This window comes from Paralichthys olivaceus, chromosome 24, assembly GCF_024713975.1.
Source record: "Paralichthys olivaceus isolate ysfri-2021 chromosome 24, ASM2471397v2, whole genome shotgun sequence".
Taxonomy (NCBI): Eukaryota; Metazoa; Chordata; class Actinopteri; order Pleuronectiformes; family Paralichthyidae; genus Paralichthys; species Paralichthys olivaceus.
In genome coordinates this window covers 11703242-11729503 of record NC_091116.1, presented here as the reverse complement: position 1 = coordinate 11729503, position 26262 = coordinate 11703242, and the positions used below count along the sequence as shown (strand labels likewise).

The window sequence follows — 26262 nt, the reverse complement described above, 5'->3', positions numbered from 1 at the left end:
AAGCTGCAGACACACAAGAACAGGGTTGAATGAGTGATTTGTCAGTTTGAAGATGTTTTTATAAATAAAATTAAAACCACACTAGACTTTTTAGTACAGTCCTCGGCCTTTAAACATAAAGTCTTAAGTAGGATGATGCAAACCCATTATATATATTACACTAAATTGTATTTTACACATAGACATTGTACTTGATCTTCAGACATGATACCAATAAGTACATTTACTGAACTTGGGCGTTTTAATATCATATTAAAAGTCTACAAATAATGAAGAACCATCTTCTGTCATAGAGGCTAGTTTTTTATTCTTAATGTTTCCATTATTCATCTAAAATATCAAACAAATATCACAGTATACTATGGTGTCCAAAATGTCATAGTATAATGTCATAAAAACTTTAAAAATGTCAAAGGCCTAAAAACATCACACAAAGTTAAATTATTTGAGCCTCAGAGTCAAACAGCCACTTTCAAAAACAACCTCAGTGAAAAATTCCCCTGAGATGAGGCAGCAGACTCTTCGTCCCCCCATCAGGCCCATCGTTCTGTGGAAGTGAAACATTGGTCAGAGACAGGCAGCTTGTCATCACTGGGAGGGATGACCAGCTATGACCTTTCAGCTCTACGCTGTAAAAAATAGACATTCTTAAATGGTAACCTTTTTCGAGTGATAGTGGGGTTGGACAGTGTTAAGTAAATCTAAGATTTAAAAAATCAACCACCTATTAGGAAAAAAGACTTCCATTTGAATTCATCATCAATGTAAAATGAAAGAAACTTTCATCAAAATACATTTTTTGTTCACTTTTCATTCCTCCACGTTGGTGAAAGCCAGTGGACAGAGACATTATGTTCAAGATCAACTGATTAGAATCCAGTGGTCAAAGCTCACCGCGGCCTCATGATTCTGAAAGAAATGTATATGTCGACTAAAATTACAGTGGTTGGGGAAGGCCTACAGCTGCGAAGCAATAACTCTGGTTGGGGTTTTGTTGTTTCCATCAGACTGGAGTCCCAGATGACTGCAGACATCCAGGCCATCCTGCAGCTCCTCCAGAGGCAAACCACGGCTGGGCCGCCAGCCTACAGCACCGTCACCTCCAGCCCTGAGTACCAGAGACCAGCTGTCAGGGTCCAGCCGTTGTGTGCCATCCAGACAGACCTGAGCCTCGGCCCTGCTCCGCCTCCGCCACAGGTACCAGACCTATGGTACCAGACGAGAGGGATGCAGAAAACTTTATACAACACGACACACAACATCTGTCTTTTTGTATTATTTAGTATCAAATATGTTTAGCTCATTTTAATTCTGTTGTGTGAAGGAATACTGTAAATATTGTCAATGTAGATACAGAGACAGTGTTCAGACTTAATTCTTCATGCTGCACGTCTGTAATCAGAAAGACATCTCACACAAATGGCACTCTGCTAAACACACTGTTGCTTAGTAGCTGTGTGTCTGTTTCCTTTGACGTACACTTCTGAAGTGTCTTTGCCCACTGTCTCCCACAGAGCCCCGGCCCAGAGGTAACCCAGAACAAATCCAAAGAAACCCCCCCGGTCCTCCTGCACACAGAGACTCTTCCAGATGGGAACTTTGGTGGGCTGCTCGACAGCGACACAGACTCGGAGCAGAAATACACGAAAAATGACGTGTGCTCTTTAGAGCAACACCACCAAAACCATCAAGCGCCACCGCGGTTCCTGACAGGCCGACAAGCCTCTCTACCCAATGTCCCCAGCAGCTCAGGAATGTTGGGACTCCACAGGCCAGTTTCTGACCCGGGGCTTCCAGGAAAGTAGGCCTCGGCCCCCGACCTCTCGACAGTGACGGAAGGTCTTCTCTCAAGCTCGACTCAGGGTCTAAGAAAGAGACTGAATATGCAAAGGAAAACAAACTGTAGACTTTCTTCCATTCCTTTTCGGAAACACTCCCAGGCCTAACGCTCCTTCCTATTCTCTGATTTAGATGTATAAAGTCCATTTATACAGAGGTATTTATACAATATATTATTAACATTATGTAAAATCATCATCTGCTGTGTACATACTTCAAATAGAACACTGCCAGCAACACAAGGCACCTAATGTGCTTTTTATATGCATGTTTCAGTTCCTCATGTTTTCTTTTCTTTTCTGTTGCATGTTCCTCACACGCTGCGACCCACCGGGCGATCAGGTGTGTCCCTGGCATGCTCTCACACCACTGTAGCTCTCAAGTCTCATTTTCTACGACTCTTCCCTCTTCACGGGGGACAAAATCTACTTGAAACTCCGCCTGAGGCGATTCTATACTCCAGCTCCAAGGTTCATCTTATTTTCTCAGCAGCTCCAAGCGATTGATGCTGTTACAAACTCACAAAGAGATCCGTGTGCATATCTAGCGTGCCTACCGTACACCACATTGCCACAACACATGAAAACCACTCCTTTGCTTTCAGCTGACAACTCACGAACACAATGTAATAATAATATAAATGTGCATAGAGGCTGCGTGGACAGGGCACAGCACAACAAGACTTTTGTCTCCCCTTTGAGAGCAATAATGAAAAACCAGTGCAGGAAAACACACTGAACTCGGGTGTGTTTCTCGAGTTAAATACACTTTCAAACTCGTTTTTCTAAGACCTGATCCAAGAAAAACAGCAGCTCTTTGTGTCAGATTTAATTTATATCAAATATCCAACTACGTGTGTGTGTGTGAATTTGACGAGTGGAGGTTCACTGTAAATGTTCAAGACACAGTGGAGGTACCACAGAGCTGTCTGTGTCATATCAATGTAAGCATGTTGCAGTAAATCTTGTTATGGGCACCAATGTCAAGGCAGTTTGGAGATCGAAATGAGGAGAACAATTTTTTCCTTCATCTTCTGAATTTTAGGAACTGATCTGAACTTAGAATTTGGTTATTTTGTTTCCTTTATCACCTCATGTTAAAATGAATAAAACGTTAAAATAAAATGCACTTCAACATAAAAAAACCACTTACAGATAAAATACAAGCACCTGTAGAGTAATAATCATAGCAACACACTCATCAACCACACTCCTATGACATTTTACAAGTTTCTCTGCCACCAATATTTCTAATAAACAGCACTTTATATATAAAAGAAAACAAAATTAAGTTGAACAAATAATTTTCATCTCCAACCTACCTCGACCTGAACGTCATATGTATGTAAAATATTTTAACTGCTGGAAGGAATTTTTTTGGGTTGCATGCTTTAGGTCTTCCATTATCTTTAAAATGTACAATTTCCTAAAAAAAGCATCATCAGCACAGAGCATCATCTGAATGAACACACAAGTTCAGCCTTCAATAGCCTTAGCTTTATTAGCCTTTAATGACATCAACCCAACACAGTAGAAACATGCTCCTCCACCTTCACAGATGTAAATGTATCTAACCATGAACTGCATGAGTTAAACGATTTAGTCATTTTAGTTTTTTTAAACAACTTCCAACAAGCGCTCATGTATTGCATGGAGACTGCACTTAACTACGTTTTCAAAGGGTCTCAAGCAGCTGTGTGTTCATGTGTCGGGTGCAGCCCATAACTGCGCACACACAGATTTCCAGATAGTTTAAGACCTATTTTTCTAAAAACAAAGTCTTTAATTTGCCATTATTTTTCTATGTGACTGATTTGCTCTTTAAAAAAACCCTGATGTAAGTTCAAGTGCCGATGGTAAGACGATGAATGCAATGCACAGCCTCTCGATGTAGCAAGCCAGACTTAAGCAACGGGCAGCACATAAAGCTAGGCGTCACATCAAGTGCACGCTGTTCTGAGTAGTTTGTCTTGACGACTGATGTGGCACATTGATTTTCGTATCATTTCTGCATTGACTTCTCCCTCTGAGTTTATTCAGCATTTTGAAACATGTAGGAGCAAAGGAAGGGTCTGTCAGATGGGTGAGAAACAATGAAATGTTATGAGACGCTTGTGGAGAGAGCTGAGAGAAAGCTTTACTTTCACAGGACAATACAAAGTCTCCAGCAGAACGCGGGGTCCTCTCTTTTGCTTTTTCTGGACCACACATGCAGAACAAAAGTTGCTAAAGCCTAAGTCAACATGTCCGGGACCTGAAGACTCTTCTTCTGAACTTTCATGGGATTTGCAAACGTTTGCACAGAGATTAGAAAAAAATTGTAAATGCTCTACTGGGTATGAAGGTCACTTTTTAAATCTAGTGCTGTTCACAATTGTTTTTATGCATTTTTTAAATGTTTGCCACTGTATTTTATACAATGCAACACTTAACAGCTAATTTGAATGTTTTTGTTCTGAACTATATTATGGAAATTAATTATATTGTGTAAATATACTGAGGGGATAAATACGCAGTTGTATACATTAATAAACAGAATGCATACTGATTCAAAAGGTTTTATTATGAGTAACAAAATATGATATTTCCTACAACACGGTGTGTGAGGAGATTTGACTTAAAAAAACAGGCTGTGGTTATGAAACATGGGAACAAAAAGTAAGTATATGAACATACAGCAGTGTAGCTATATGTCAACAGGTTCTTTCTTTCCATCTTTGTTTAAGAGCTTGGTCTTTCAGCATCTGCATTCGGGTTTCTCCTTTGCTCTTGGGATCTTTTTCCTCTGCTCTTGGATTTTTTTGAATTTAATTTGTTAACTCGACACCGTTCTATTGGTTGGGGAATTTTGAGAGACTTGTTGAAAATTCAATGGCAGACGTTTCAGCATGTGGAGAAGACGTAGAGCTGGAGAGCAGGAAATCTGCCAAAGCAACAAAATATCTGAGCGCAAGTGCAGGGTTTGAAAACATTACAAAGTCTGCACATGAAATCAATAGTGTGCAGCTCTTAAACTGAAAGACGGCTCTTGAACAAAGATTGTAAAAACACCATAAATGACAACATGTTAATATCAGTGTGGATCAGCTCACAGTCACTTTGGCTTATTATCAAGTTAAACAGCAAGGTCAATATGCATCTACTAATAGTTAATGTTGGGCTCAATACAAGTGTTAGAAAACAGAAGTGCACCATATTTCTTTCTTATAAAATGCCTTCATCACAGATACTGCACAGGACAAACGAACTAAGAGTTCATATCTGTCTGAATGTCTACCTCCTGTTCATCTGTTAATGCTGCTAACACCTACTCATTAACCATGATGCTGCCTTTGCTATGTAGTTTTAATATATTTAACCATACATTCAGAGAGTATAATGGCACAATAGGTGTCCCACATCATCCTTTTAGTATCAAGACACAGAACTTTATTAAAGAAATCTATTATATTCCCTCTAATGTGGATACATACTCTGTATATATATATGTGTGTGGCTGTGTGTACATCTCATACACCCTCAACTCTCCCCCGTGTGACATACAAGACTAAAGCATTATGTTAAGCATTACAAGCAATGTGTACTTTCATGTTGCAGCTCATGGCCTCTCAGTCTAATTTACTGGCCTCCCTTTGCATTCCTGTGAGGCACTGCTCCAGAATCAGCCGCAGATCGGTCCGTGAGACGCCCTTACCTCGTGGTCCCGGGACGGACAGCAGCACTTAGACAGCCATTGTGCACTGGATGAACTGTTGACAGGGGCGGGGGCAGAGAGAGGGGAGAGAGGAGACAAAGAGAAGGGATGTCAAACAACCGAGGGAGTTTGTGAATCACGTGCCGGCTAACAATCCAAACATCTGCAATATATCCCTGTAACTTTCATACAGTCCCTTAAGACACTTTGAGGCTAATAAATGTTGAAGAAGTCGCCTCAAGCTGTAAAACATATGAAGGAGGGAGAGATCTAGAAAGAAACTAGGACTCACATCATCATACTGGAAGGCGACAGTTCCCTGCTGCATGGTATCTCTCCGCCTGAAGTGGTCTGCAACAGGAAGAGTAAACGGTCACAACACTGAGGGCTCACAATGATTTCAGCAAACCTGATTTCACAACAGCTTGTGACACAGATCTGTGCACTGAGCTGAGCAGATTGTCACAGCGCATGAGGGAAAAAACAGGTGGAGTGAAAAGCTAAATGTGAAATCGTACATCTGCACGAGAGGCTGTTCACTGAGCACATCAGGTCATTTCTACGCAACACAGATCCTGGTTCTTGTGTGTGGTACCTGAGAGAGCACGCAGTTTCACACAGCAGGCCACGTAGTCATCGAAGAAGATTCTGCCACCTTTGCTGTAGCGCTTGACGATAACAGTGAGAGATTGAGGACTGATGTGGTAGCCTGAAAGAGTTGGGAATTATCTCATTATCATATATGTAGATCGTTTCCTGTTTAAGGGTTCTTTCACATCTACCTAAATTGGTCCAGACCGTCAGACTTTTCTGTTTGGTCTGAACCACATCTCCAACATAATTCTATTCTAATATGGATCTGATATGGATTTCACATCCTGTTAGAAGAAGCAGCATGTGTGAGAGTTTAATGTTGTCGTCTGCTGAGCTGTAAATGATGAGGAAGTGACAGTGTCAACGGTTTGTAGCTAATTGTTCCGCTGTGATCACAAGCATAATGAGATGGATCACACCAGTCAGCACAGAATAAAGTCTCACTGACTTCTATTAGGCGTAATTAAATGTCATTAACGATTCTGCTTTCCATCGTCTGTGCAATCAGGGGGAGCCACTAATTATCCATCATGTTAAACTGTTACAGACTCTCACCCATAGCATTGACGGCCCGAGACATCTCGTTAGGATCGATATTTCCACTCCTGTCCTGGTCGACCATCATGAAGTTCTGCTTCCAGCCGTTCAGAGCCACGAACAGATCCTTGAACTCGTTGAAACCCATCTTGCCCGTGTAGTCCCTCTGGTGACAGTCGAGTTAAGGTTATCATAGCTGGATACTGACTGCAGGGTGTACAAATGCTAAAGAGAGCAGCTGGTTAAACCTGATCCGAGGCAGAGCCACACCTGCCGTTCACATATTTCAATACCGAGTATGAATGATAAGGTTAAAGTAGAAGGTAGTGTCGGGTACAGTGTGTCCACTAACCGTCAATCTCAGCTTCAGTTACAGTCACAGTGTCATTTAGAGACTGACACAGAATGTTAACGTCACGATAAACAAAGGATACATCGAGCATCGCGATCATGATCCTGCAAGTATCCAGGCTGAAAGCTGCAAACAATAAAAACATCTTAAGAATTAGTTTAGAAGGATCGTAAGATACATTAATATCACAGCTCGAAATGTTTATGGTACAGTGGAATTCAAAACATTTAACTGCTTCTCTCTACAGTCATAGAGTCTGTAATTCTTCTGCAACTGGCTGCAACCTACTAGTAAGGTCAATTTACAAAGCTAATATTTGTGAATAACTCTCAGAATCAGTGAAACCTGCTCATGGTTAATTGGCTGCTGCAGGTTATGTGCTTGTTGCAGAATTGAACATTTAAAAGCGAGTTAATCAGCTCAACGGCAAAGTGAAACGATCCAGTAATCCTCGTTTGCTCGTGTTGTACTGAGAGTAACGTAAGAAAGTGTAGAATAAAACAAATGTCTCTGGTTCTGCTGCATCAATATTGATTATTTTATGTTAAATATTCTGAAACTGTTTAATGTCATATGCATCAATTTCACTGCAAAGGAAATCTGTTCAGCAAATTATGGCTTTGATTGTTCATCAGATAAGTTCATCAGTATGTTTACAACAATAATCAACAAATCTTATTGTAACAAAAATTAAGAATGAATTGAAACCAGAGTATTGGAGCATTGCTTAACACAAAAATAGATTCCTGAATGAAGTCATGACGCTGTTAATACACAACACATGGGTTCTCTCAGTTCCTCAGTCGTGTGTTCCCCTGTTTGTGTGTCACAGCTTGTGTCAAAGGGAGAGTAGTGAACCTACGTGTGTAGCTGCCAGTGAAACCAGACTGAGTCAGACACCTCTGGAGTTCCTCTGCATCAACCTCACCGTCCTGTACCGAGCAGAAATGATATTCAGTCATGTCATGTGCAACCATCAGTGTAACAATCAAAGACGGGACTGCGGCTGAAGTGGGAAGTGAGATAAAGACAGAAATCATGCTAACATGTCAACAGTTAAAACTGAAGGATTGAAGCAGAATACAACCGAGTTGGTAAAAAGGCCCAACATCTCTCCAACAGTTAAGTTCATGTAGTGTTTTATGAAGCCTGAAACAGCTTCTTGTTCTTGTCAGAACTTGAAATGTGGAAGTGAAGGCAGGTCTGTCGTGGAAAAGGTGCTGCAACACGTCAAGGAAATTATGTTGCAGATCACAGACACACACTTACCTGGCCTGCTATGGCTGTGAAGTAGCCCCACATTGGATCATTGGCAGCCAGTTGTGGGGCACCATATTGGCCTTGATAGCCTCCTCCATAGGGGGAGTATCCTCCTTGGGGTGGTGCGCCTCCCATGGGCCCACCCATTTGCCCAGGCATGGGACCTCCCATATGCCCTCCCGGCATTCCCTGCGGCGGCATCCCCTGCGCAGGCATGCCCGGCATCTGACCCCCATACTATGGCAGAAAACAGGAGAGACAGGTTGGTATTTATGGAGCTGCTAAGAGAACGTGTATCAAGTGTTGCCTTTATAAAGAAACCAGGATTATGTGCCGTAACAGGGAAATGAAGTTCCCCTCCGTGTTTGTATTTAAAATGAAACTGAAGACCCAAGTGTTCTCTCAGGTTTTTATCCATCCTGCTTAGTTTTTCATCTTAGTGTATTTCGAAGTTGTGTTATATCGTTGGGAAACATCATCTATATGTTCTCATCTTGCGTGTTTACTAATGTACTAACAAGTAGAATACATCATGAATAATCATGACAAGGTGCCGTCCTGCCCACATGAAACCTCCGACTGTCTCATTATGGGGGAGGGACACATACTTTGAGTCACTGCTGGAAAAATCACACAATGACCTTTAGCTTCTTTAGACAAAGTCTGAACCTTATTTTCTGTTCAATTGATTCTGGCTCATGAGTCACATAGGTAAAGACAATAAAACTATATCAATAATTATCCTGACAGTCTCATAATGAGCAATATAACAAAGGTTAAATATGAAGCAGTGTAATGCTTACGTAATGTGTAAGTAGTACACAGGAGACATAACACACAAGGGATCTACGTCACATTTGTAAAATGTTTTGCTGTTAGTCAAGTTTCAAGAGTTTTAAACCTGAAATCAGGAGCAAAGATCAGTCTTTGAAAGAAGAAACTAATGTTTGTCCATGTTGTCTCACAGATGAGGACAGTGACTGCTGGTGAGTGATGGGATGTGAGAGTGTGTTGAATGAACAGTGGCAGTGTATTTCCAGGGTCAGTGCAGTAACCTGAACTACACAATGACATTATTTTGCACATTAAACCAAAGTACTTATACTATACTAATCACAAACTACCTCAACTTTATCTTATTTCCATCATTTCTATCATTGATTGCGTTGGTGTTCAGATATTATGAACTCATTTTTCACATCCTATGTTTTGGAAATCACATTGAATTACCTGTGAATTGAATAAATAAAGTTGATGTGAGCTCTTTTCTACCAACAGGCTGAAGGTGAACTCCTGAATGTTGATACCGGAAGACAAGTTATCTTCTCTAAAAACTCAGATGAATGTTTCTGTGTGACACGAGCTTGTGTTTAGATCTTGGTGGGATTGTTGAGAGAAGTACGTGAAAACAGAAACAGACTCAGACATCAGTAAAAGCGGATCATTTCCTTGTCACAAGAAAAGAAGTGGAAGCTGCATCAGAATTATCGGAATCTGACCGGAACACATGGGAGCTAGCTTCTCCGCTAGCTGCTGTAGCTCGTTTTACTCCGGACAAATGGCGGCTGACACACAATAAACTCACCCCGCCGTATCCTGGATAAGCCATGAGACGAAGAGCAGCGATCAAGAGGAGGAAAAGTTCAGAGAGTCTGAAGAGTCACTGACGCAAACCGATGATCGCCGTGTTAGCACGTCTGTCCTCTTCCTGGTTGTCTGTCCAGAAACGTCATTTCCGAGTTTCGAGGTCTTTAGAGTCTTTTGCAATCACCGTAATTTACTTTTTACCAATTATATATCTAAACCGCTACAGACATTTTTATTATATTTCTCTTTTTGTTCTCGTGTCCATCTCATGTGTAGTTTTGTTTCATGAAGCTTTAGATTCAGTAACATTTAAAATTTGAGAAATATGTCAGTCCTGCGTTTCTTAATTTTCACCACCAGATGGTGCTCTAGAGTCTTTGTGGTGTGAAGCAGCACAATGCGGAGGTGACGACATGTGTCCTCCCGCTGAGTCCAACAGGTGAGGACGTCTGTCTGTCCCACAGTCTATGGTCTGTCCCCTGCTTCAGTGGACACGTTCTGGTGTTGACTCCCTGAAACACAGAGAATGTTCCAGGCGCACGATTCTCCGCCTGCTCGACAGTCCAGGGGTCAGTGTGGGTCGTTAGGTGTCGACTCGTGTCATGGACAGTTTTCGAGTTGAGCCGCCATTTGTCGACTTCAGGGACGTGAGCGTCGGGTTAACAGGACCACACTGACGGAGCCACGAGGGTAAGTGTCTGCACCTGACGGGCTTTTAACAACTTTACTAAATTAACGAATTCAACTCTTTTGTAAAACGACGCAACGTTAGATACATTTTAAATTAGCTTCATTGCTAGTTAGCCAAAAGCGTGGTTCACGGTAAGCTAGCAACCTTCGTCGTTTAGTATCTATCTATTTATCTCTTTATCTCTATCTATCTTTATATCCATAGCTGTATATCTATCTATCTATCTCTTTATCTCTTTATCTCTATCTATATATATATATATCCATAGCTGTATATCTGTCTATTTATCTATGTATCGTTCCATCTTTCCATCCATCCATTTTTTTGCTAAGGAAAATAGAGGATGTGCAAATATCAACGTGTGAAAGTTGAACTACGCACAGACAGACCAATGCAAATTGATGAGAAGGCTCTGTAAGTGACACTAGTTCAACAAAACACTGTAAACTGTAAAGTACATAAACTGAAAAGACACAAAAAGACCATGTCACCATTGAAGATTTTTTTAATAAACAAATAAGAATACTTCATAATATTTGCTGTCTATATATATATATATATATATATATATATATATATATATATATACATATACACACACACACACGTGTGTTTGTACAAAATAGAGTATATACCTGAGCGACAGTTGTGCACCCTCTGTGTCCCAGGATAAAACTCCAGGATCGCTCTGCTGTATCTCTTACTATCAGGGCTGAAGTGGTGGATCAACGGCTCGAGGTCTCTGACCTGAAGGTAATCCAGTGGAAATGTGTGATACTCCATTGATCTTTGATTTTAATGTGTACCTTTCTGCCCTGCCCCCTTGTGGTAGAGTTTATGAAAACGTTTTCTAAAAGTACGATGCTTTGCTGTTTACCAGGGGGATTCACTCGCCTGTCTGCGCTTTGGGCCGGTATATTTTACTTATATGCACTTTCTGTGCATTTAAATATTTTTTTCAGGCCCTAACAGCCCTCATGTCCACACCTGCTTCCCTGGAGTACAGGGGAAATATATCTACTGCCCCTCTAGAGTTTTCTCTTTGTACAATGCACAGGGCATGGTCAACGAGACGACCTGGAGCCAGTTCCAAGTTTCCACATTTTTTGATGCTGAACAGAATAGATGGGCAGTGCAAAAAAAATGAATGACAGTTGTTTATATGTTTATATTTATTTTAAATGTCAACCCTGCACAAAGAATAAAAAATATAAAAGCCAGAACACATTTGACATTGTGTTTTATTTCAATTTCATTCCAAACTGAGCAATTGATAACTGTTATGTTTAGGATTACACTGCCATTTATATATGTTTAGTTTGTGTTTTATTTGTGTTATTATTTTTGTGAGCAAGTTGAATTCGTTTGTTCGTGGCCGTCAGTGTGGTCTTGTAAACCCGCCCGACGCTCACGTCCCTGAAGTCGACAAATGGCGGCTCAACTCAAAAACTGCCTGCGGCCATGATACGAGTCAACACCTACGATCCACCTGGACACGTGAAATGTCAGTAAACTAATGTTTCCTGCCGGTGAAGTGAACATGGAGTCGTTTTCCTCCACATACCGATGCTCAGCTTTCTTGTTGCTGCACAGGTGGTTTCCAGGCAACGGCTGCTCTGCTTGTTTTACAACCCTGCGCAGTCCAGGTGGACGGAGCACGTGACACCGCTGCACACTACATCATGGTTTCTACTTTATTTAAGAAGGATCTGATGTTGTGACCAGCATCCAGACAACACAGTTCATCACTATTAATAATTATTATTCATGGTGCAAGTGTTTTGTCTGCAAACAAGCCATTTTTCAGCTTATCCCCTCTTCTTCTTCAGGGCTTCAGCTGTGGAAAACCATCATCCCCTACATGGATAATCAATAATACATGGTAATAATTCATTTTCTTATAATAAAGAAAATACATGTAAATAGAGTTATAAGGATTTATTCCAATGTATATAAAATGATACATTTCAGGATTAAAGCTCAAAAACAAAATCAGAGTGATTTATTAAACAAGAAAAAGGTTAAGTACACAGTATGTTGCAAAATATAAGTCATACCAACATCTTGTATATGAACATAAACTTTGAATGACACAAATTATTCATTTTTTTTAAACAAAAATCTACAGTAATTTGAAAGTATTTCACAAAGCAGCAGCAGGGCTCTCCCATATTTCATCATCATACACATTCGCAGCAGATGTGATTTTATCTGTGGTTTTCAAACGGAGGCTGTGGCCGTTGCTGATGTCATTAAGGATTAAACCTCCTCCGACCTGCTCACCATTTGCGGCCGAGTCCACACGAGGATCATCTGATTGTTCTGAGAAAACCCGGTCAGTGAGTAAACCCTGGTCCTGACCATTCTGCGTCAAATACGGATCGCCAGATTTATTTGTTTCTAAACCCTCCTGATGGCCAAGGTCAGAGATTCTCTCCCCACCGGTCAGAGAGGGAGACTGGGACACGGCCCAGACTTCATCTGATGCCTTGTAGTGCCTCCCTTCACGCTCTCCAGCTGCTGTGGCTTGGATCCCTTCCCCGAGCTGAGTTCTGCTCTCAAGGCCGAAGAAGTGGTTGCGGACAACGTAGCGCACACACTGCAGGAGGACATTCCTCTCATGGCGGATATCTGGGGCGAGTAACTAAACAGAGTGTGATAAACAGAGAAGCTTATGGAGGCTCAGAGGAGCCATATTCAAGAATACATTTTATTTTGTCAATGTTAAATTGGGGGAAATATACTTGTATGATCTCAGATTGCATCCTTACCATCTCAAGCAGAGTAGAACGATGCTTCTGCAGCGCATCATGGTGTCTACCACCCCTTCCTCCTCTACCACCCCTTCCTCCTCTGCCCCCTCTTCCTCCCCTTCCTCTCTGGCTGTTAGGAGTGTACGGAGCAGAGTCAGGCAGGAGGGCTGAGTTTGTTAGTGCTCCCTGTGATGAAATCTCCATGCTTGTTTTGGGCCCTCTGTCCTGGGACTGGTGTCCTGGTGTGAATGTGTTTAGAAGAAGCTGGTTTTCTTGCAGAAGGTCTTTGGCTTTCTGAATAGAGGCGACTGAAAAACAAGGGAAAGAAACAGAAGTAAGTGATGGAGAGTTGAAGAGTTTTTAGTGTAGCATGGTATTTCTCACTGTGTATTATATACGTAATCTGTCAAATCACTAACACACGTCACTGCTGTGGACAAGATGAACACTCACCCTCTGGTTCTCCATCACTTTCACTGTCACTCGAGGAGCCATAGTTTGCCACCAAGGAGCCCAGAGCTGAGCTCATCCGTTTAGGAGCCACAACAAGGCTGCCAGTCCTGGATTCAGCTGCTGGATCCTCTCTGTCAGAATCTGGAGGAACATGAAAAAAAAAGAATTAGACAGTTTTAAGGCCTGCTCTTTTGTTTAATTTGGGACAGTTTCAAAGTTAGATGCCAAACTATTATATTTAAAAAGCAAAGGGCCAGTGATTTTATAAAGGAATACCCACTTGATAAACTCAGTCACCAGATCCCAGTCTGAGGGAGCTACGTTAAACCTGCTTTTATTTCAAGTTGAACACGTTGAAGCTCAGTCTGAGTCGGGAGAATAAAAATTGTGTAACTGTCTAAATACTGTTGGGACTAAATTCTGCTTTTCAATATCAAACCTACAGCAGCTTCAATTAAATTCATGATGAAGACTGTACCCAAAATAAAACAGACTAATGAAAAGCCAGCCTCTCCGACAGGATCTAGTCTCCCATGTCTCCACCACGAGTTTCTCACCATGGTCACTGCTGGCCAGTGCCCCCAGAGGATCCCCGTCCCTGTGAGGCTTTGAAAGCAGTGGAGGTCTCTCTGTAGCTCCGCTGTGTGGTGGGTGAGGGCCTTGTGGTTGTTGTTCCTGGAACACTCTGTTACCCCAGCCACGACCACGACCTCGACCCCGTCCTCGTCCTCTGCCTCTCATTCGTCTGGGGATAAAATATTAATGTCTTGATTAAATAATATAAGTTGAGATAAACATCCATATTAAATTTAGGCACTTACCCAAACTGAGCTGTCTCTAGAACACCTCCTGTCTCCTCCCGTGCCACCATCACCTTTTTCTTCTTTTCAATATTATGGAGGGTTGGATAGTTTCTGGAAATATTAATGTAGATGATGTTCAAATGTATTTATATCACAAGTATCCTGGATACTCATATATGAAGTCAATCATTCTTACTTGCGTCTCTCCTCTCTCCATTTTGTAATCTCCTCTGCTGTGTCCAGCTTAATTCTCTTTGTTCCTGGTGCATGGCTCTGTAGTCACAATATGAAACATGGATATTAGCAATAGACAACAGTTTTAGATTGAGATGCAGCATCAACACAATGTTGTTTCACTTACATTTTTCCAGTGGATGCTGACAATTTTCTCATGAGCTGTAAAGCTGCAGTCCGGCACCGAACACTAAATGGGCCATAAGAAAATATCAGCAGGGGATACCTCAGCTGCATTTACAAGACATTTCTAGGACCCTGGGTTTTTGTGAGACGCTATCAGATGGTAGTGTTACCAATTTGGAGAACCAAGGAATGCATTTCCATGTGAGTACTGAATGTGAACACAGTTTTATGAGTTTGATGTTATGATGTCTTGAATTGCTGAAACTGCAGCACTCCAGTATAGCAGGAACATAATATTGGAAAATGTGTACATCATTATTGTAAGCATAATGAAATAAAGCATGAAGTCACAGTACCTTGACATGTTGCGACATGTGTTCATCATACTTGTCCTGGTTTTTGAAGCCGCGGTCACAGGTGTCACAGAAATGGGAATACTCTGGTTCTCTCTTATTTCTCTGCTGTGGGTTAAAGACAGAACAGTTCACCACTAGAGGTCAACAGTTGCTGTGCAACAACATCCTATCAAAGGCATGGCCAGAATTTCATGAGCTGACCTTTGACCCCTGACTGCTGGCAGGTCCGTGACTCTGTCTCCCACCGTGATGTCCACCTTGATGCCATTCACGGCCAAAACTTTGACCTGGAGACAGAGAGAGACATTGCAGCATAACACACACATCCCCTGGCTTTACACATCACCGTCAGTTTACTTGTCATTGGCAGTGCTGCTGTGCTCAGACTGTTAAAAAGTGTGTCATGTGTAATGTCTTCTGGAGAAACTGCTTTCAGCTTAGGCTTATCAAACATCATCTTGTTTCATATATGTGCAATCCTGTTACACTCGATCATCTTACAGAAGAGAACTGGACCTTCCCTGGATGGAAATGAAAGGACCAACAACATTAACTTATGTATGTGGTACGCACCGTAAGGACGATTAGGTCGACCGTGTGCACTGCCCGATGCCCCGGGATGCCACCCCGCCTGCTGTCCCCAGGAGCAGCTCTCCGTGGGCGTCTCGCTCCAGCTCCACATGCCGGGCTGGAAGCTGCTGGAGCGGGGCTGCTGCTGGAAGGAGTTCGGCGGAGGACTGCCGAAGTCCGGAGGAGGATAATGTCCGGGTTCATTCATCCCTCGTCAGTGAAGCTTCTGAAGGTTTCTCACTTTCTCTCCACGCAGGTCACACATGTGCTTGTTTTGACCTACGTCACTTCCGCGAGAACAGGAAAGCGATACAAGAGGGAACGAAAACCAAAGTAAAAGGAATTATTAAAGATGGTTCTCGAGATTTTATTGTGTAAATTTCACTTAAAATTCTCAACTTCAACTTTGTCTCGACTGTATTTCCTCTAAATGCGAACTTTTAAAAGCCGGTGAGTGTGTGTGTGTGTGTGAGAGAGCGAGAGTGACAACTTCTCGCGAGATTGACATTTATGGGTTGCCAGGTTAAGAGACAAACCCGAGTTGAAATTATTTTCTGTCAGCAATTGGTTTTTGATTTTTAAAAAGTTCAACAAAAACCACTCAACTATTTATGTAAGTTTAAAATGTCACAAACCAAATGGGAGCTTTTTGATCTAAAAAAAACAACCACCCTGTATTGCTTTAAAATATGTGTGTGCTTTATTTAAAGTAAATAAACATATATTTGTTATTTGCAATAATTGTCAAAACAGAAACATCACAAACACACTTATTTCTATTGCTGAAACTCAATCAAGTGTGTGGAGCGTCTTTATTTAGCACACATATCAATGATCACACGATCGCGTCTGATACCGGGGGATGTGGTGTTAGTGGACCTGGCAACCCAGCAGTTTCCTGGTGCCGTGTCTCGCCGCGTGTGTTTCAGACGGAGTGGGAGCAGCAGCGTGGAGAACGTGGGGAACGTGGACGGTTCCTGCGCAGAGAAAACGCTTAAAGCTTTCCGAGAAATAACCGAGCCGCTGCCAACATGCTCGTGTTATTTGAAACAGCCGCTGGTTACGCGATATTCAAGGTTTGTTTTTATATTTCCTCAGTCAAAGCGCTTCTTTTACGCAGTAGCTACTTGAGCTAGCTTGACTTAGCCCCGCCGCTAGTTACCTCATGCACACTCACTTGCTCGAATTATTATTATTGCTCATGAGCAAACTGAATGAAATAGTCTTAATGTGTTCACTGTGTGAATGTGCTGATTGAAGTTGTTTTGCTTGCTGAAGCGTCTGTGCTAACCCACAGGTTAGCATTAAGTTAGCTTTCGTGTGGGCCTTGCAACCACGTGTGCACACTGAGGGCAGCTTCAGCGACTCGACTGCTCCCAGAACAATATTCACACACTTAGTAGAATTGTTGTTGGTAAAGTTCACAACGATTACAAAGATCACAACATAAAGAATTACAGTGAGATTGACATTAGTCCTAAGTTTTAAAACATGAACTTACTCATGTTGACTTGTGCACAGATCACACTATAAATCAATGACAGCTAATTTGAAGTGTGTTATTTTCAAGGTCCTCGATGAATCCAAGCTGCAGCAGATCGACAGCCTGTACAAGGAGTTTGAAACTCCTGAAAAGGCAAATAAAATGTGAGTAGCAGCTTAAAATACAGAAGCATCAATCGAGTTGTCATTGATCAATGGTTTATATGTGTATCACTCACAGTGGATGAAGTATGACCTCTCTCTCATTGTTTTCGCCCCTGCCAGTGTGAAGCTGAAGCACTTCGAGAAGTTTCAGGACACAACAGAGGCCTTGGCAGGTAAGGTCACACGACGTCTCTGTGCAGTACATAAACCTTCACATTAGATCTGTGGTCTGTGATTTATTTCTGTGTCTGATGAAAACATGAGGAATGTCACAGTATTCGTCACTACCACTGAGACCACATTGTCCAAAAATAGCTAAATTATTACAATTCAGATTTTTGTCATTAATGACAAGTATACTGTAATTATTGATATTATTTTGTGGCCCAGCCCTAGTTTTAGTTTTGTTCATTTAGATGGTTCATGGAGGTGTCACAGTCTGATGCAGTGTTCTTAAACCCTCCCTCTCAGCTGTCACTGCCCTTGTTGAGGGAAAAATTGGCAAGAGTTTGAAGAAGGTGCTGAAGAAGGTGGTGGCCAAAGAGGCGCACGAACAGCTGGCAATCAGCGATGCAAAGCTAGGCGGAGTTATAAAAGTAAGTTACCCCACATTAGAATTTCATTCAGAAATGAAGCGTTGTTTTCAGGCTTACTTGAGTCTAACAGGCTCTGGTTTACAGGACAAGCTGGACCTGAGCTGTGTCCACAGCCCTGCTGTGGCTGAACTCATGAGATGCATCAGGAGCCAGATCGAGGCTCTCGTCACTGGACTTCCTCCCAGAGAGATCAGTGCCATGTCTCTGGGGTTGGCTCACAGGTTGGTACCTCGATACAATGTTATGTTAACACAACTGCTGCCTGTGATTACACTTGCTGTCTGAAATAACCCTGTAGATTCTTATCAGCATTCGTCACTACCACTGAGGCAACTGGCTTCCCCGTAATTTTTTAATCTGTTAATTGTCAGTTTGTTAAGTAACTCATCAATGTTTTCTGTTTTTAGTTTGTCACGCTACAAGCTGAAGTTCAGTCCGGACAAAGTGGATACTATGATTGTACAGGCCATTTGTAAGTTATATTTATTTATATTCGATGTGAGAACACAAACAATACAGATTTGGTTATGTCAGCTACTAATGACTATTTTCACATTGATTTATACAGTTATTTAACTGTTTGCTCTCTAATATATAAAGAAATGGTGACTAATGTCAGTCATGATTTCCACATACTTAGACTGCGTGTGTATTATAGTTACCACAAACTATTAAAAAAACGTATATGTGTATATTGGTGTTTTTGATTAAAAAAGCATGATGAATTGAATAATAGTTTTACCTGTTTTAATGAAGTCTGACTTTCTTTGTGTGTCTTCAGCTCTTCTGGATGACCTGGATAAGGAGCTCAACAACTACATCATGCGTTGCAGAGAGTGGTACGGCTGGCACTTCCCTGAGCTGGGGAAGGTCATCACAGACAACTTGGCTTACTGCAAAGCAGTCCGTAAAATTGGTAATTGGTTGCTATAACTAACATCATTACTATTCAAGGCGGTTCTAAGTTCATTTAGTTTCACACTTCCATAAATTTAAGAGGGATGCATGAGACAGTTAAATACAAGTTTTAATCCCTGGTATGGTTCAAGCTTAAAAAATGCTAGATCCTACACTTCCCAGCATGCAACTCATTAACACAAACTAAACATTGCCGATATTATTGATAAGCAGTTAAAAATGTTCTGGTGTGTCTGCAGGTGATCGTACCAACGTGGCCGGCTCTGACCTGTCAGACCTTCTCCCTGAGGAAATCGAGGCCGAGGTCAAACTGGCTGCTGAGATCTCCATGGGAACCGAAGTGTCAGAACAGGACATTGGCAACATAAGGCACCTTTGTGATCAGGTGCGCGTCCGTATTTTATAATTACGTGTTAAGCTGAAGTGACAGTTGTGATGATGACGACAGTTGTCTTTCTCCTGAAACAATCCCATGTGGGTTTTCAGTCACTACCTCATCTGAACTGTCACGTGCCACGACTCTCTCTCTTTACTACTGGATAGGCCTGTCTCCTGATCTGATTGTTTATCTGGTGGTAGTTGTAATATGGATCTTCCCTCATTTATCTCCCCTCAGGTGATTGAGATTTCAGATTATCGCACTCAGCTGTACGACTACCTCAAGAACCGAATGATGGCGATCGCCCCCAACTTGACTGTAATGGTGGGTGAGCTGGTTGGTGCCCGTCTCATCTCACATGCTGGTAAGTCACTGAGAATCACCTGCGTGAGAAGCAAGCAAGCAGTGATGATGATGACATAAAGTCACTTTCCTGAAAACAACTGATGGTTTTAAGTCACTACCTCATCTGAGCTTGCCTTAAAGGCTCTGTGTGCAGGTACTAGTGAGAACATCAGCGTTTTACACGTCTGTCTTGTTGCTGGTTTTTTTTACTAAGGTTCTCTACTGAACTTGGCAAAGCATCCGGCCTCCACGGTGCAGATCCTCGGAGCAGAGAAGGCTCTGTTTAGAGCCCTGAAGACCCGTAAAGACACACCCAAGTACGGTCTCATTTACCATGCCTCTCTAGTGGGCCAGACAACTGCCAAGAACAAGGGCAAGGTGAGTTAAAGAAAAAGTTAGACTTAATAAGGACTTGTGACCCTTGTCCGGGGCTGAGGAAATAAACTCTTGTTTCCTGACCAGATCTCCAGAATGCTGGCGGCTAAAGCAGCACTGGCAATTCGCTATGATGCCCTGGGAGAGGACACAAATGCAGAAATGGGAGTAGAGAACCGTGCTAAGCTGGAGGCCAGACTGAGGCAGCTGGAGGAGAAGGGAGTAAGTATCTTATTTTAACCCAAAACACAAGATCAACATTGAGTTGCACCTGTCGTTGGATCTGATTTTAAGATCTTGTCTCCTCCACAATTTCTTTTCAGATCCGAAGAATCAGTGGAACGGGCAAAGCAATGGCGAAGGCAGACAAATACCAGCACAAGAGGTGAATAGTCACAAAGGGCTCTTCTCCTGCGGTTTTATTCTGTTCCACATGTGAAATTGCTTAAAACACACTTTTTTCTCTTCACAGTGAAGTTAGAATTTATGATCCATCTGGCGATTCAACCATACCTTCCACCTCAAAGAAGAGGAAGTTTGAAGAGGTAGAGGAGGCTGAAGAACCTAAAACGCCTCTGGTCAAATCCAAAAAGGCCAAAAAGGAGCCAGTAGCAGAAGGTGGGTGAAGCTAACCCTTTGTCTCAATATCAGCACGGGCTTCACGATTCTAAAATGTGTTTTGACTCAAATGTTATGTTTTTTAGAAGAAGCAGAAACGTCAGCAGCAGCGGAGGAGACTCCCAAGAAAAAGAAGAAAAAGAAGGACAAGAAAGCAGACACTGGAGCAGAGGAACCAGAGGAGGAGGAGGTAGCAGAAGCAGAGGTGAAAATATTTTTGAGATGGTTTGTTAAAGATTGGGGAAGTGTTGCACTGTTTTTATTGTAATGTAATGTTTGTTTTTTTTAACCATCCAACTTTTCTCCATTTCCAGTCGACAGAAAAAAAGAAAAAGAAGAAGAAAAAGAAGGTTAAGGAGGAGGAGGAAGAAGATGACTGAGAACAATTAAGATTGTGTGTATATATATATTCTGTTAGTTTTTATGCCATTTTAGTTTTAGTGTTCATTAATATCATTTTGAACTGATTTGTTTCTTCACAAAGATAATTAGATCAACCTTTTATAACTGAGTGAAGTGTGGAGTAACTCCCATTATGTCCAGTCATAAAGTGAGAAAAATGTAAATCTATTTTTTTTTTAAAGATGAAAAGGGTTGTAACCTACTATTCTGTTTTTATGTTGGTTTTTTATTTGTGAACACATCTGTATCAGACATGATTTTTCAAATTCAATGAAAAGCTATGAGCTGGAGACATTTCTCAGTTTCCTGGTGACAAATCTTTTTATTGTCCAAGACTGTGGACATCTGCCCTGAGGAAATAAAAATACTTTGCTGTCATTTTGTGGTTTGGTTGAATACACAGTTGTTGTTTACAATACAATGTTATATATTGCTTAGCATGTGTACTTTCCACCAGTAATACAACTATTTATATACCATCTATCTTATCAAGGTTACAAAATACTTTATAAAATACATGGGCAGAAAAATTAGAAAAGGTATTAAATACAACCATTAAAAACAGTAAATCAGCCACTAAAAGATATTTTAAGCGATGATTGAAAAACATGTTCAGTGATAAGTTCCCGGTCATCCTTTAGTTACCAACCCTGATTTGGGAACCATAAACAAGTGTTTGGAAGATCTTTGATTACATCGTGGAGGTGGTCTTAAAAAGTTATTGAAAGAATCTTAAAGGCAAGCCTAAATTAAAGTGGCAGCTAATGAATGGAGGTAAGAATTGCAGATACTTTTCCTATGCTATGTCCAACATTAGTAGAAAATGCAATAATCATACCTTAATAAGTAAGTGATAAATAAATACAATACACTGAATAGATCTTACTCTTTAGTCTGTACTTGTGCTGGTACAATAGAGCAATCTATGGAACATGCACTATGATTGACTGGGTGAAAATAATAAGATCGATCTGATTCACATCTGAATATTGATATCATTGTTTAGTGTTTTAAATGTTACTTGCACAAGTGAAAACAAAGAAACTGTCAACAGGTCTCCGATGTAAATACTGTTTTGTTTTTTTTAAATGTGAAGTTATGATCGGCAGGCATTACTGGAGGAGCGCCGATCCGGTCGAGTGACTCTATCTGTGCTCTGCCGCAGCGCCTGGCTCCCTCGCACATGGCTGAGCTGCTCGACAGGCAGAAGAGTTTCCAAGGAGCTGATTCAGATTGAGAAACACACGAGGCCCTGGTTCATCAGAGAAACACACAAGGAGGAAAAATGTCGCAGTTACAGGCGAGGTTCTTCACAAAGGACAAGAGGTGAGCGCCGAGCCCCTGAAACCAAAGAACTAGAAGGGGTTAGCATGCTGGCTAACTAGCTGTAACTTAGCTTCTGATCACTGTCCACATCCAGCCGCTAATGTTTTTAGCTTGTTTATTCACCTAGCTAAACTCTTCAACACTAGCATAGCATCCCGTGCTGATTGACAGATGAATCCACTAGATGCAGATGTCAGGGTTGTGTTTGATTGACACAACCTCTGGTCTCTTGTGTTCAGGTTTGCTGTGGATGATGTTCCCTTCTCCATCCCTGCTGCCTCTGAGGTGGAAGACCTCAGCAACGTTATCAACAAGCTGCTGTTGGCTAAAAATGGTAAGAACTTTATTCACACCTTGAAAGACAATTCTACAAAGATATATTTAATCTGCATTTAGATCTTTTTCTGATCACATCAAATCTGTTATTCAACATGAGGTGTGACTAACACCTTATCTATACCACTTATCCTTTGAGGCTCACGGGTGAGCGAGAGCCAATCCCACACATTGTGTGAGAGGTGGGGTACACCCTGGACAGTTTGACAGTGTAGAACAGGCCTGACCTACAGAGACAACCATACACACATTTATTTTGTAACAGGTTGAATGCAAATGTGTTTTTATTTCCACAGCATCCCACAACAAAGTGGATTTCGACTTCCTGGTCAGGGGTCAGTTCCTGCGGACGTCGCTGTCCTTTCACATGGACACAGAAGGCATATCAACAGTAAGACCAGCCTCAGCGCCCAAACCTGAACAGATGTGCTGTGTTTAACATAAATGTACAAATTGCAGCATAACGATTATTGTGTGTCTGTGTTTCAGGAAGAAGTGGTGGAGATCGAGTATGTGGAGCGGATCACAGCCCCAGAACCTGAGGAGTGTATAATGCACGATGACTGGATTAGCTCCCTCCATGCAGATACTGAATGGTGAGATGAGAGATATCACTTTCAAAACAGCACAAAGTGTTGTTTGCTGTATGTGTTGGAAATGTTTGATTGTGAATTTGGAATGTGTAACAGTCCCATTATCTTCGTTGTGACCACTCGTGTTTATGCAGGATCCTAACAGGGTCATACGACAAGACAGCCAGGATCTGGTCTGTGGAAGGCAAGGCGATGACAACGGTGGCAGGACACACAGATGTAGTCAAAGATGTAGCCTGGGTTAAAAGAGGTGAGCAGGATGAAATTCTAGACCTTCACTCTGCTGTGAGGTATCGTAACCTTTCCTAAAAGTTCTCCGTGGGTGTTCTCCTGGCAGATGGTTTGACCTCTCTGCTTCTGACGGCCTCTATGGACCAAACCATCCTGATGTGGGAGTGGAACTCGGAGAAGAACAAGGTGAAAGCCAGACACTGCTGTCGGGGACACACGGGGAGCGTTGACACTGTCGCCACAGACCCCACTGCCTCAAAGGTAAAGCTGGGAGGAATGGAAAAAAAAAAGAATCCAAGTCAAAACGGGCAATAATTCATGTATCTAATGTCTGTGCTGCTTCCCTTCAGTTCTGCAGCGGCTCCTGGGACAAAATGTTGAAAATCTGGTCAGCAGGTAGGTTCCAAGAGTGATCGAAGGAGTCTTCAGCATCACTGAGCCAAGAGTAAATGTCAAGTGACCACTTTGTCTTCTGCTGTCAGTGCCCACAGATGAGGCAGACGATGTCGAAGAACCCGCTGACAGACCGAGGAAGAAGCAGAAGACTCAACAGCTCGGCCTGACCAGGGTGAGTGCAGAGTGAGACTTTGACAAGTGTTAAATTGAATATGTGGGATGCTACATGTGAAGGGACGTCAGTAAGAGGTTTTTCTGATGTCACTCTGACACAGACTCCCCTGATGACGCTGTCTGGCCACAATGAGGCAGTGTCCTCCGTCCTCTGGTCTGACAGTGAGGAGGTTTGCAGTGCATCCTGGGATCACACCGTCCGTGTGTGGGATGTGGAGACTGGGGGACTGAAGACAACATTGGTGAGACGCGCTGCAAAAGAGACGATGATGATGATGATGATGATGATGATGATGATGATGATGCAGAAATGATGCCAGGCTCTCGTCTGTTCCATTTGACAAACTGACATTTCTGTCCTTCCCACAGACGGGCAGTAAAGTGTTTAACTGCATTTCCTACTCCCCCCTTTGTCGACGACTGGCCTCGGGGAGCGCTGACAGACACATCAGACTGTGGGACCCCCGCACTAAAGGTGCCACTGTGCTCACAACGCCACAGAAATTATAAAAATATAAAGATATAAAACAAAACATGTTTAAGCAGCTTTGCTAAAAATGTCTCCTTTCTTGTCCAGACGGATCATTGGTGCTGCTGTCTCTCACCTCCCATACTGGCTGGGTCACCGCTGTGAAGTGGGCGCCCACACATGAGCACCAGCTGGTCTCAGGCTCCCTCGACAACCTTGTCAAACTGTGGGACACCAGAAGGTTTGTGTTGCTCATACACATCAAGACCATTTTCAATGAGCATAAGCTTGAATCATTATCAGCACAGTTACTGAATGAAAGGTTGCTTATTCAGAGATGTGGAGCAGGACATCCTGTTCACTCCGCACATAAAGAGCTGTCTGCCAGTGTCTGGAACAAGCTTCCTGTCTTTGTCAGAATAAAATCTGGCTCTCTCTTGTGCAATAATCTTCTTGGTCAGAGGAATGCAGTGAAAATATTTAACACCCCATTGTTGCCGTGTTGTCTTCCAGCTGTAAGGCGCCTCTGTACGATCTGGCAGCCCATGAGGACAAAGTGTTTTGTGTGGACTGGACAGAAAGTGGGGTAAGACACACCAGTAGTTCTCTTCAGAGATTCCAGTGCCTCGTTTCACACTTCACATAAAACTGATGATTTCTCTTTTCTGTTTTTTAGCTGATGTTGAGTGGAGGAGCAGATAACAAGCTGTACACCTACAAATACGCAGCCTGTCAGACAGATGCGGGGGCGTAGACGAGGACTGCAGAGCCATCACCACTGATGTACAGAATGGACAGACATGCACACATTCACAACCAGCGTGGCAGAACTTTGTATTGTACAAACATTGTTGGCTTTGTTGTTCACTGTCTTGGTTGTTTTTACCCCATTCAGTTTTTACACATATTTTGTTGTAGGGTTTCTTTGTTTCCCTGTAACTCAAGAAAAGTATAAATTCATGTCTCCTCCTCAAATGTTGTCACCTAATGTCAAACTAATTCTTGGTGATATTTTGATGGTGCCTCTCAGTATCATAAGCAAGTGCAAAGTAATTTGACAATGCAAAAACTGAAAGTTGCCATTGAAGGTGTTATATGCACTTTATTAGGAACTCCTGTACATCTGCTCATTCATGTGAGTATCATCGGCATGTGACAGCAGTGCAATGTGGAAAATTCAGCAGATCCACATGAGGAGCTTCAGCTAATGTTCACATTAAACAGAATGGACAAAGCAGACAAACATGGTGCTGATTTCATGATATCCAGCATCATTCATGCTCCATGCCACAAAGCAAAAGGTTTTCACTTCCCAGCACGAGTGCAGAGTGATGCGTTTGTGTCAAAGGAACGTTTTCAACATCATGAGGCTGTTTCGGAGGCAAAGGGACGCTCCAGTCATTATCATTGTTTTCTTAATAAAGTGTCCAGTGAGTGTAATCATTTGTTTTGCTCGAGGTAGAATAATTTAAATTAAATCATGAGTTTGGTAAAAGTTTGCATTGTGCATTTTTAAAACAAAGATGGCGTTATGCCAGGTAGATCAAATATATAAATGGTTTCATGCAGTTTGACCGAAGTTAACTTCACTTAAACACAAGTTGGAGGG

General features: G+C 42.0%; 5 protein-coding genes, 1 long non-coding RNA gene and 3 other non-coding genes across 15 annotated transcripts in view; 7 read left to right on the top strand and 2 right to left on the bottom strand.

The window, feature by feature from the left end:
* kcnh7 (potassium channel, voltage gated eag related subfamily H, member 7) overlaps positions 1 to 4386 on the top strand; it is a 50648-nt gene extending 46262 nt beyond the window's left edge. For all 4 annotated transcript variants that reach the window (XM_069520665.1, XM_069520663.1, XM_020104497.2 and 1 more), the window contains 2 exons: positions 1008 to 1197; positions 1515 to 4386. In XM_069520665.1, coding sequence (XP_069376766.1) covers positions 1008 to 1197; positions 1515 to 1805 — 481 coding nt within the window. In that variant the 3' untranslated portion in view covers positions 1806 to 4386. The remainder of the gene's footprint in view (positions 1 to 1007; positions 1198 to 1514) is intronic.
* Positions 290 to 10022, bottom strand: LOC109640472 (grancalcin-like). 3 transcript variants are annotated; one of them, XM_069520682.1, is made up of 9 exons: positions 9861 to 10022; positions 8285 to 8512; positions 7878 to 7947; positions 7098 to 7141; positions 6682 to 6829; positions 6128 to 6241; positions 5825 to 5883; positions 5533 to 5587; positions 290 to 1206 (listed from the first exon to the last, which is right to left on the bottom strand). In XM_069520682.1, exons 1-8 carry the CDS (start codon positions 9882 to 9884, stop codon positions 5561 to 5563), a joined length of 714 nt encoding a protein of 237 aa, XP_069376783.1. In that variant the 5' UTR covers positions 9885 to 10022; the 3' UTR covers positions 290 to 1206; positions 5533 to 5560. The 3 variants fall into 3 exon arrangements, with proteins under 3 accessions (XP_069376783.1, XP_019960059.2, XP_019960058.2); XM_020104500.2 differs by lacking the exon at positions 290 to 1206 and adding an exon at positions 4383 to 4761; XM_020104499.2 differs by lacking the exon at positions 290 to 1206 and having other exon boundaries at positions 4383 to 5587.
* A 226-nt stretch (positions 10023 to 10248) lies between these two features.
* LOC109640473 (uncharacterized) lies at positions 10249 to 11776 on the top strand. Its single transcript, XR_002203506.2, has 3 exons — positions 10249 to 10552; positions 11222 to 11306; positions 11434 to 11776. It is a non-coding gene; the product is annotated as an uncharacterized lncRNA (long non-coding RNA).
* A 700-nt stretch (positions 11777 to 12476) lies between these two features.
* LOC109640463 (FMR1-interacting protein NUFIP1-like) lies at positions 12477 to 16175 on the bottom strand. Of its 2 annotated transcripts, none has more exons than XM_069520676.1 (10): positions 15852 to 16175; positions 15480 to 15565; positions 15279 to 15380; positions 14924 to 14986; positions 14759 to 14835; positions 14581 to 14673; positions 14317 to 14504; positions 13760 to 13900; positions 13325 to 13614; positions 12477 to 13197 (listed from the first exon to the last, which is right to left on the bottom strand). In XM_069520676.1, the coding sequence occupies exons 1-10, from the start codon at positions 16054 to 16056 to the stop codon at positions 12697 to 12699; spliced, it is 1746 nt and encodes a 581-aa protein (XP_069376777.1). In that variant the 5' UTR covers positions 16057 to 16175; the 3' UTR covers positions 12477 to 12696. The 2 variants fall into 2 exon arrangements, with proteins under 2 accessions (XP_069376777.1, XP_019960034.2); XM_020104475.2 differs by having other exon boundaries at positions 15279 to 15383; positions 15852 to 16168.
* A 568-nt stretch (positions 16176 to 16743) lies between these two features.
* nop58 (NOP58 ribonucleoprotein homolog (yeast)) lies at positions 16744 to 21506 on the top strand. Its single transcript, XM_020104501.2, has 15 exons — positions 16744 to 16924; positions 17419 to 17495; positions 17616 to 17668; positions 17967 to 18091; positions 18176 to 18312; positions 18499 to 18563; positions 18873 to 19007; positions 19249 to 19394; positions 19626 to 19752; positions 19948 to 20111; positions 20196 to 20330; positions 20432 to 20493; positions 20581 to 20726; positions 20813 to 20931; positions 21041 to 21506. The coding sequence occupies exons 1-15, from the start codon at positions 16880 to 16882 to the stop codon at positions 21104 to 21106; spliced, it is 1602 nt and encodes a 533-aa protein (XP_019960060.1). The 5' UTR covers positions 16744 to 16879; the 3' UTR covers positions 21107 to 21506.
* On the top strand, positions 17715 to 17801 carry LOC138407134 (small nucleolar RNA SNORD70). Its single transcript, XR_011240568.1, has one exon. It is a non-coding gene; the product is annotated as a small nucleolar RNA SNORD70 (small nucleolar RNA).
* LOC138407136 (small nucleolar RNA SNORD11B) lies at positions 19434 to 19518 on the top strand. The gene has a single exon (XR_011240570.1). It is a non-coding gene; the product is annotated as a small nucleolar RNA SNORD11B (small nucleolar RNA).
* LOC138407137 (small nucleolar RNA SNORD11B) lies at positions 19786 to 19868 on the top strand. The gene has a single exon (XR_011240571.1). It is a non-coding gene; the product is annotated as a small nucleolar RNA SNORD11B (small nucleolar RNA).
* A 750-nt stretch (positions 21507 to 22256) lies between the features above and the next one.
* Positions 22257 to 26148, top strand: wdr12 (WD repeat domain 12). The gene is made up of 13 exons (XM_069520680.1): positions 22257 to 22454; positions 22694 to 22788; positions 23087 to 23181; positions 23280 to 23386; positions 23518 to 23633; positions 23721 to 23875; positions 23965 to 24010; positions 24097 to 24182; positions 24286 to 24426; positions 24554 to 24659; positions 24762 to 24894; positions 25167 to 25239; positions 25330 to 26148. The coding sequence occupies exons 1-13, from the start codon at positions 22414 to 22416 to the stop codon at positions 25405 to 25407; spliced, it is 1272 nt and encodes a 423-aa protein (XP_069376781.1). The 5' UTR covers positions 22257 to 22413; the 3' UTR covers positions 25408 to 26148.
* The last annotated feature ends 114 nt before the right edge of the window (positions 26149 to 26262 follow it).

Bases quoted from the DNA above. Each gene is read 5' to 3' on its own strand.
- LOC109640463 (XM_020104475.2), bottom strand. From the start codon at position 16,056: ATGAATGAACCCGGACATTATCCTCCTCCGGACTTCGGCAGTCCTCCG. The intron at 14,674-14,758 runs GTAAGAATGATT...TAATATTTCCAG, and splicing joins TGGAGAGAGGAGAGACGCAA to AAACTATCCAACCCTCCATA. The intron at 13,615-13,759 runs GTGAGTGTTCAT...CTTGTTTTTCAG, and splicing joins AAGTGATGGAGAACCAGAGG to TCGCCTCTATTCAGAAAGCC.
- wdr12 (XM_069520680.1), top strand. From the start codon at position 22,414: ATGTCGCAGTTACAGGCGAGGTTCTTCACAAAGGACAAGAG. The intron at 23,387-23,517 runs GTGAGATGAGAG...GTGTTTATGCAG, and splicing joins CTCCATGCAGATACTGAATG to GATCCTAACAGGGTCATACG. The intron at 24,183-24,285 runs GTGAGTGCAGAG...ACTCTGACACAG, and splicing joins AACAGCTCGGCCTGACCAGG to ACTCCCCTGATGACGCTGTC.
- nop58 (XM_020104501.2), top strand. From the start codon at position 16,880: ATGCTCGTGTTATTTGAAACAGCCGCTGGTTACGCGATATTCAAG. The intron at 18,564-18,872 runs GTAAGTTATATT...GTGTGTCTTCAG, and splicing joins TATGATTGTACAGGCCATTT to CTCTTCTGGATGACCTGGAT. The intron at 19,753-19,947 runs GTAAGTCACTGA...TTTTTTACTAAG, and splicing joins CCGTCTCATCTCACATGCTG to GTTCTCTACTGAACTTGGCA.
- LOC109640472 (XM_069520682.1), bottom strand. From the start codon at position 9,884: ATGGCTTATCCAGGATACGGCGGG. The intron at 8,513-9,860 runs GTGAGTTTATTG...TTTCTGCCATAG, and splicing joins CTTATCCAGGATACGGCGGG to TATGGGGGTCAGATGCCGGG. The intron at 6,830-7,097 runs GTATCCTTTGTT...GACTGTCACCAG, and splicing joins TCATGATCGCGATGCTCGAT to AGGGACTACACGGGCAAGAT.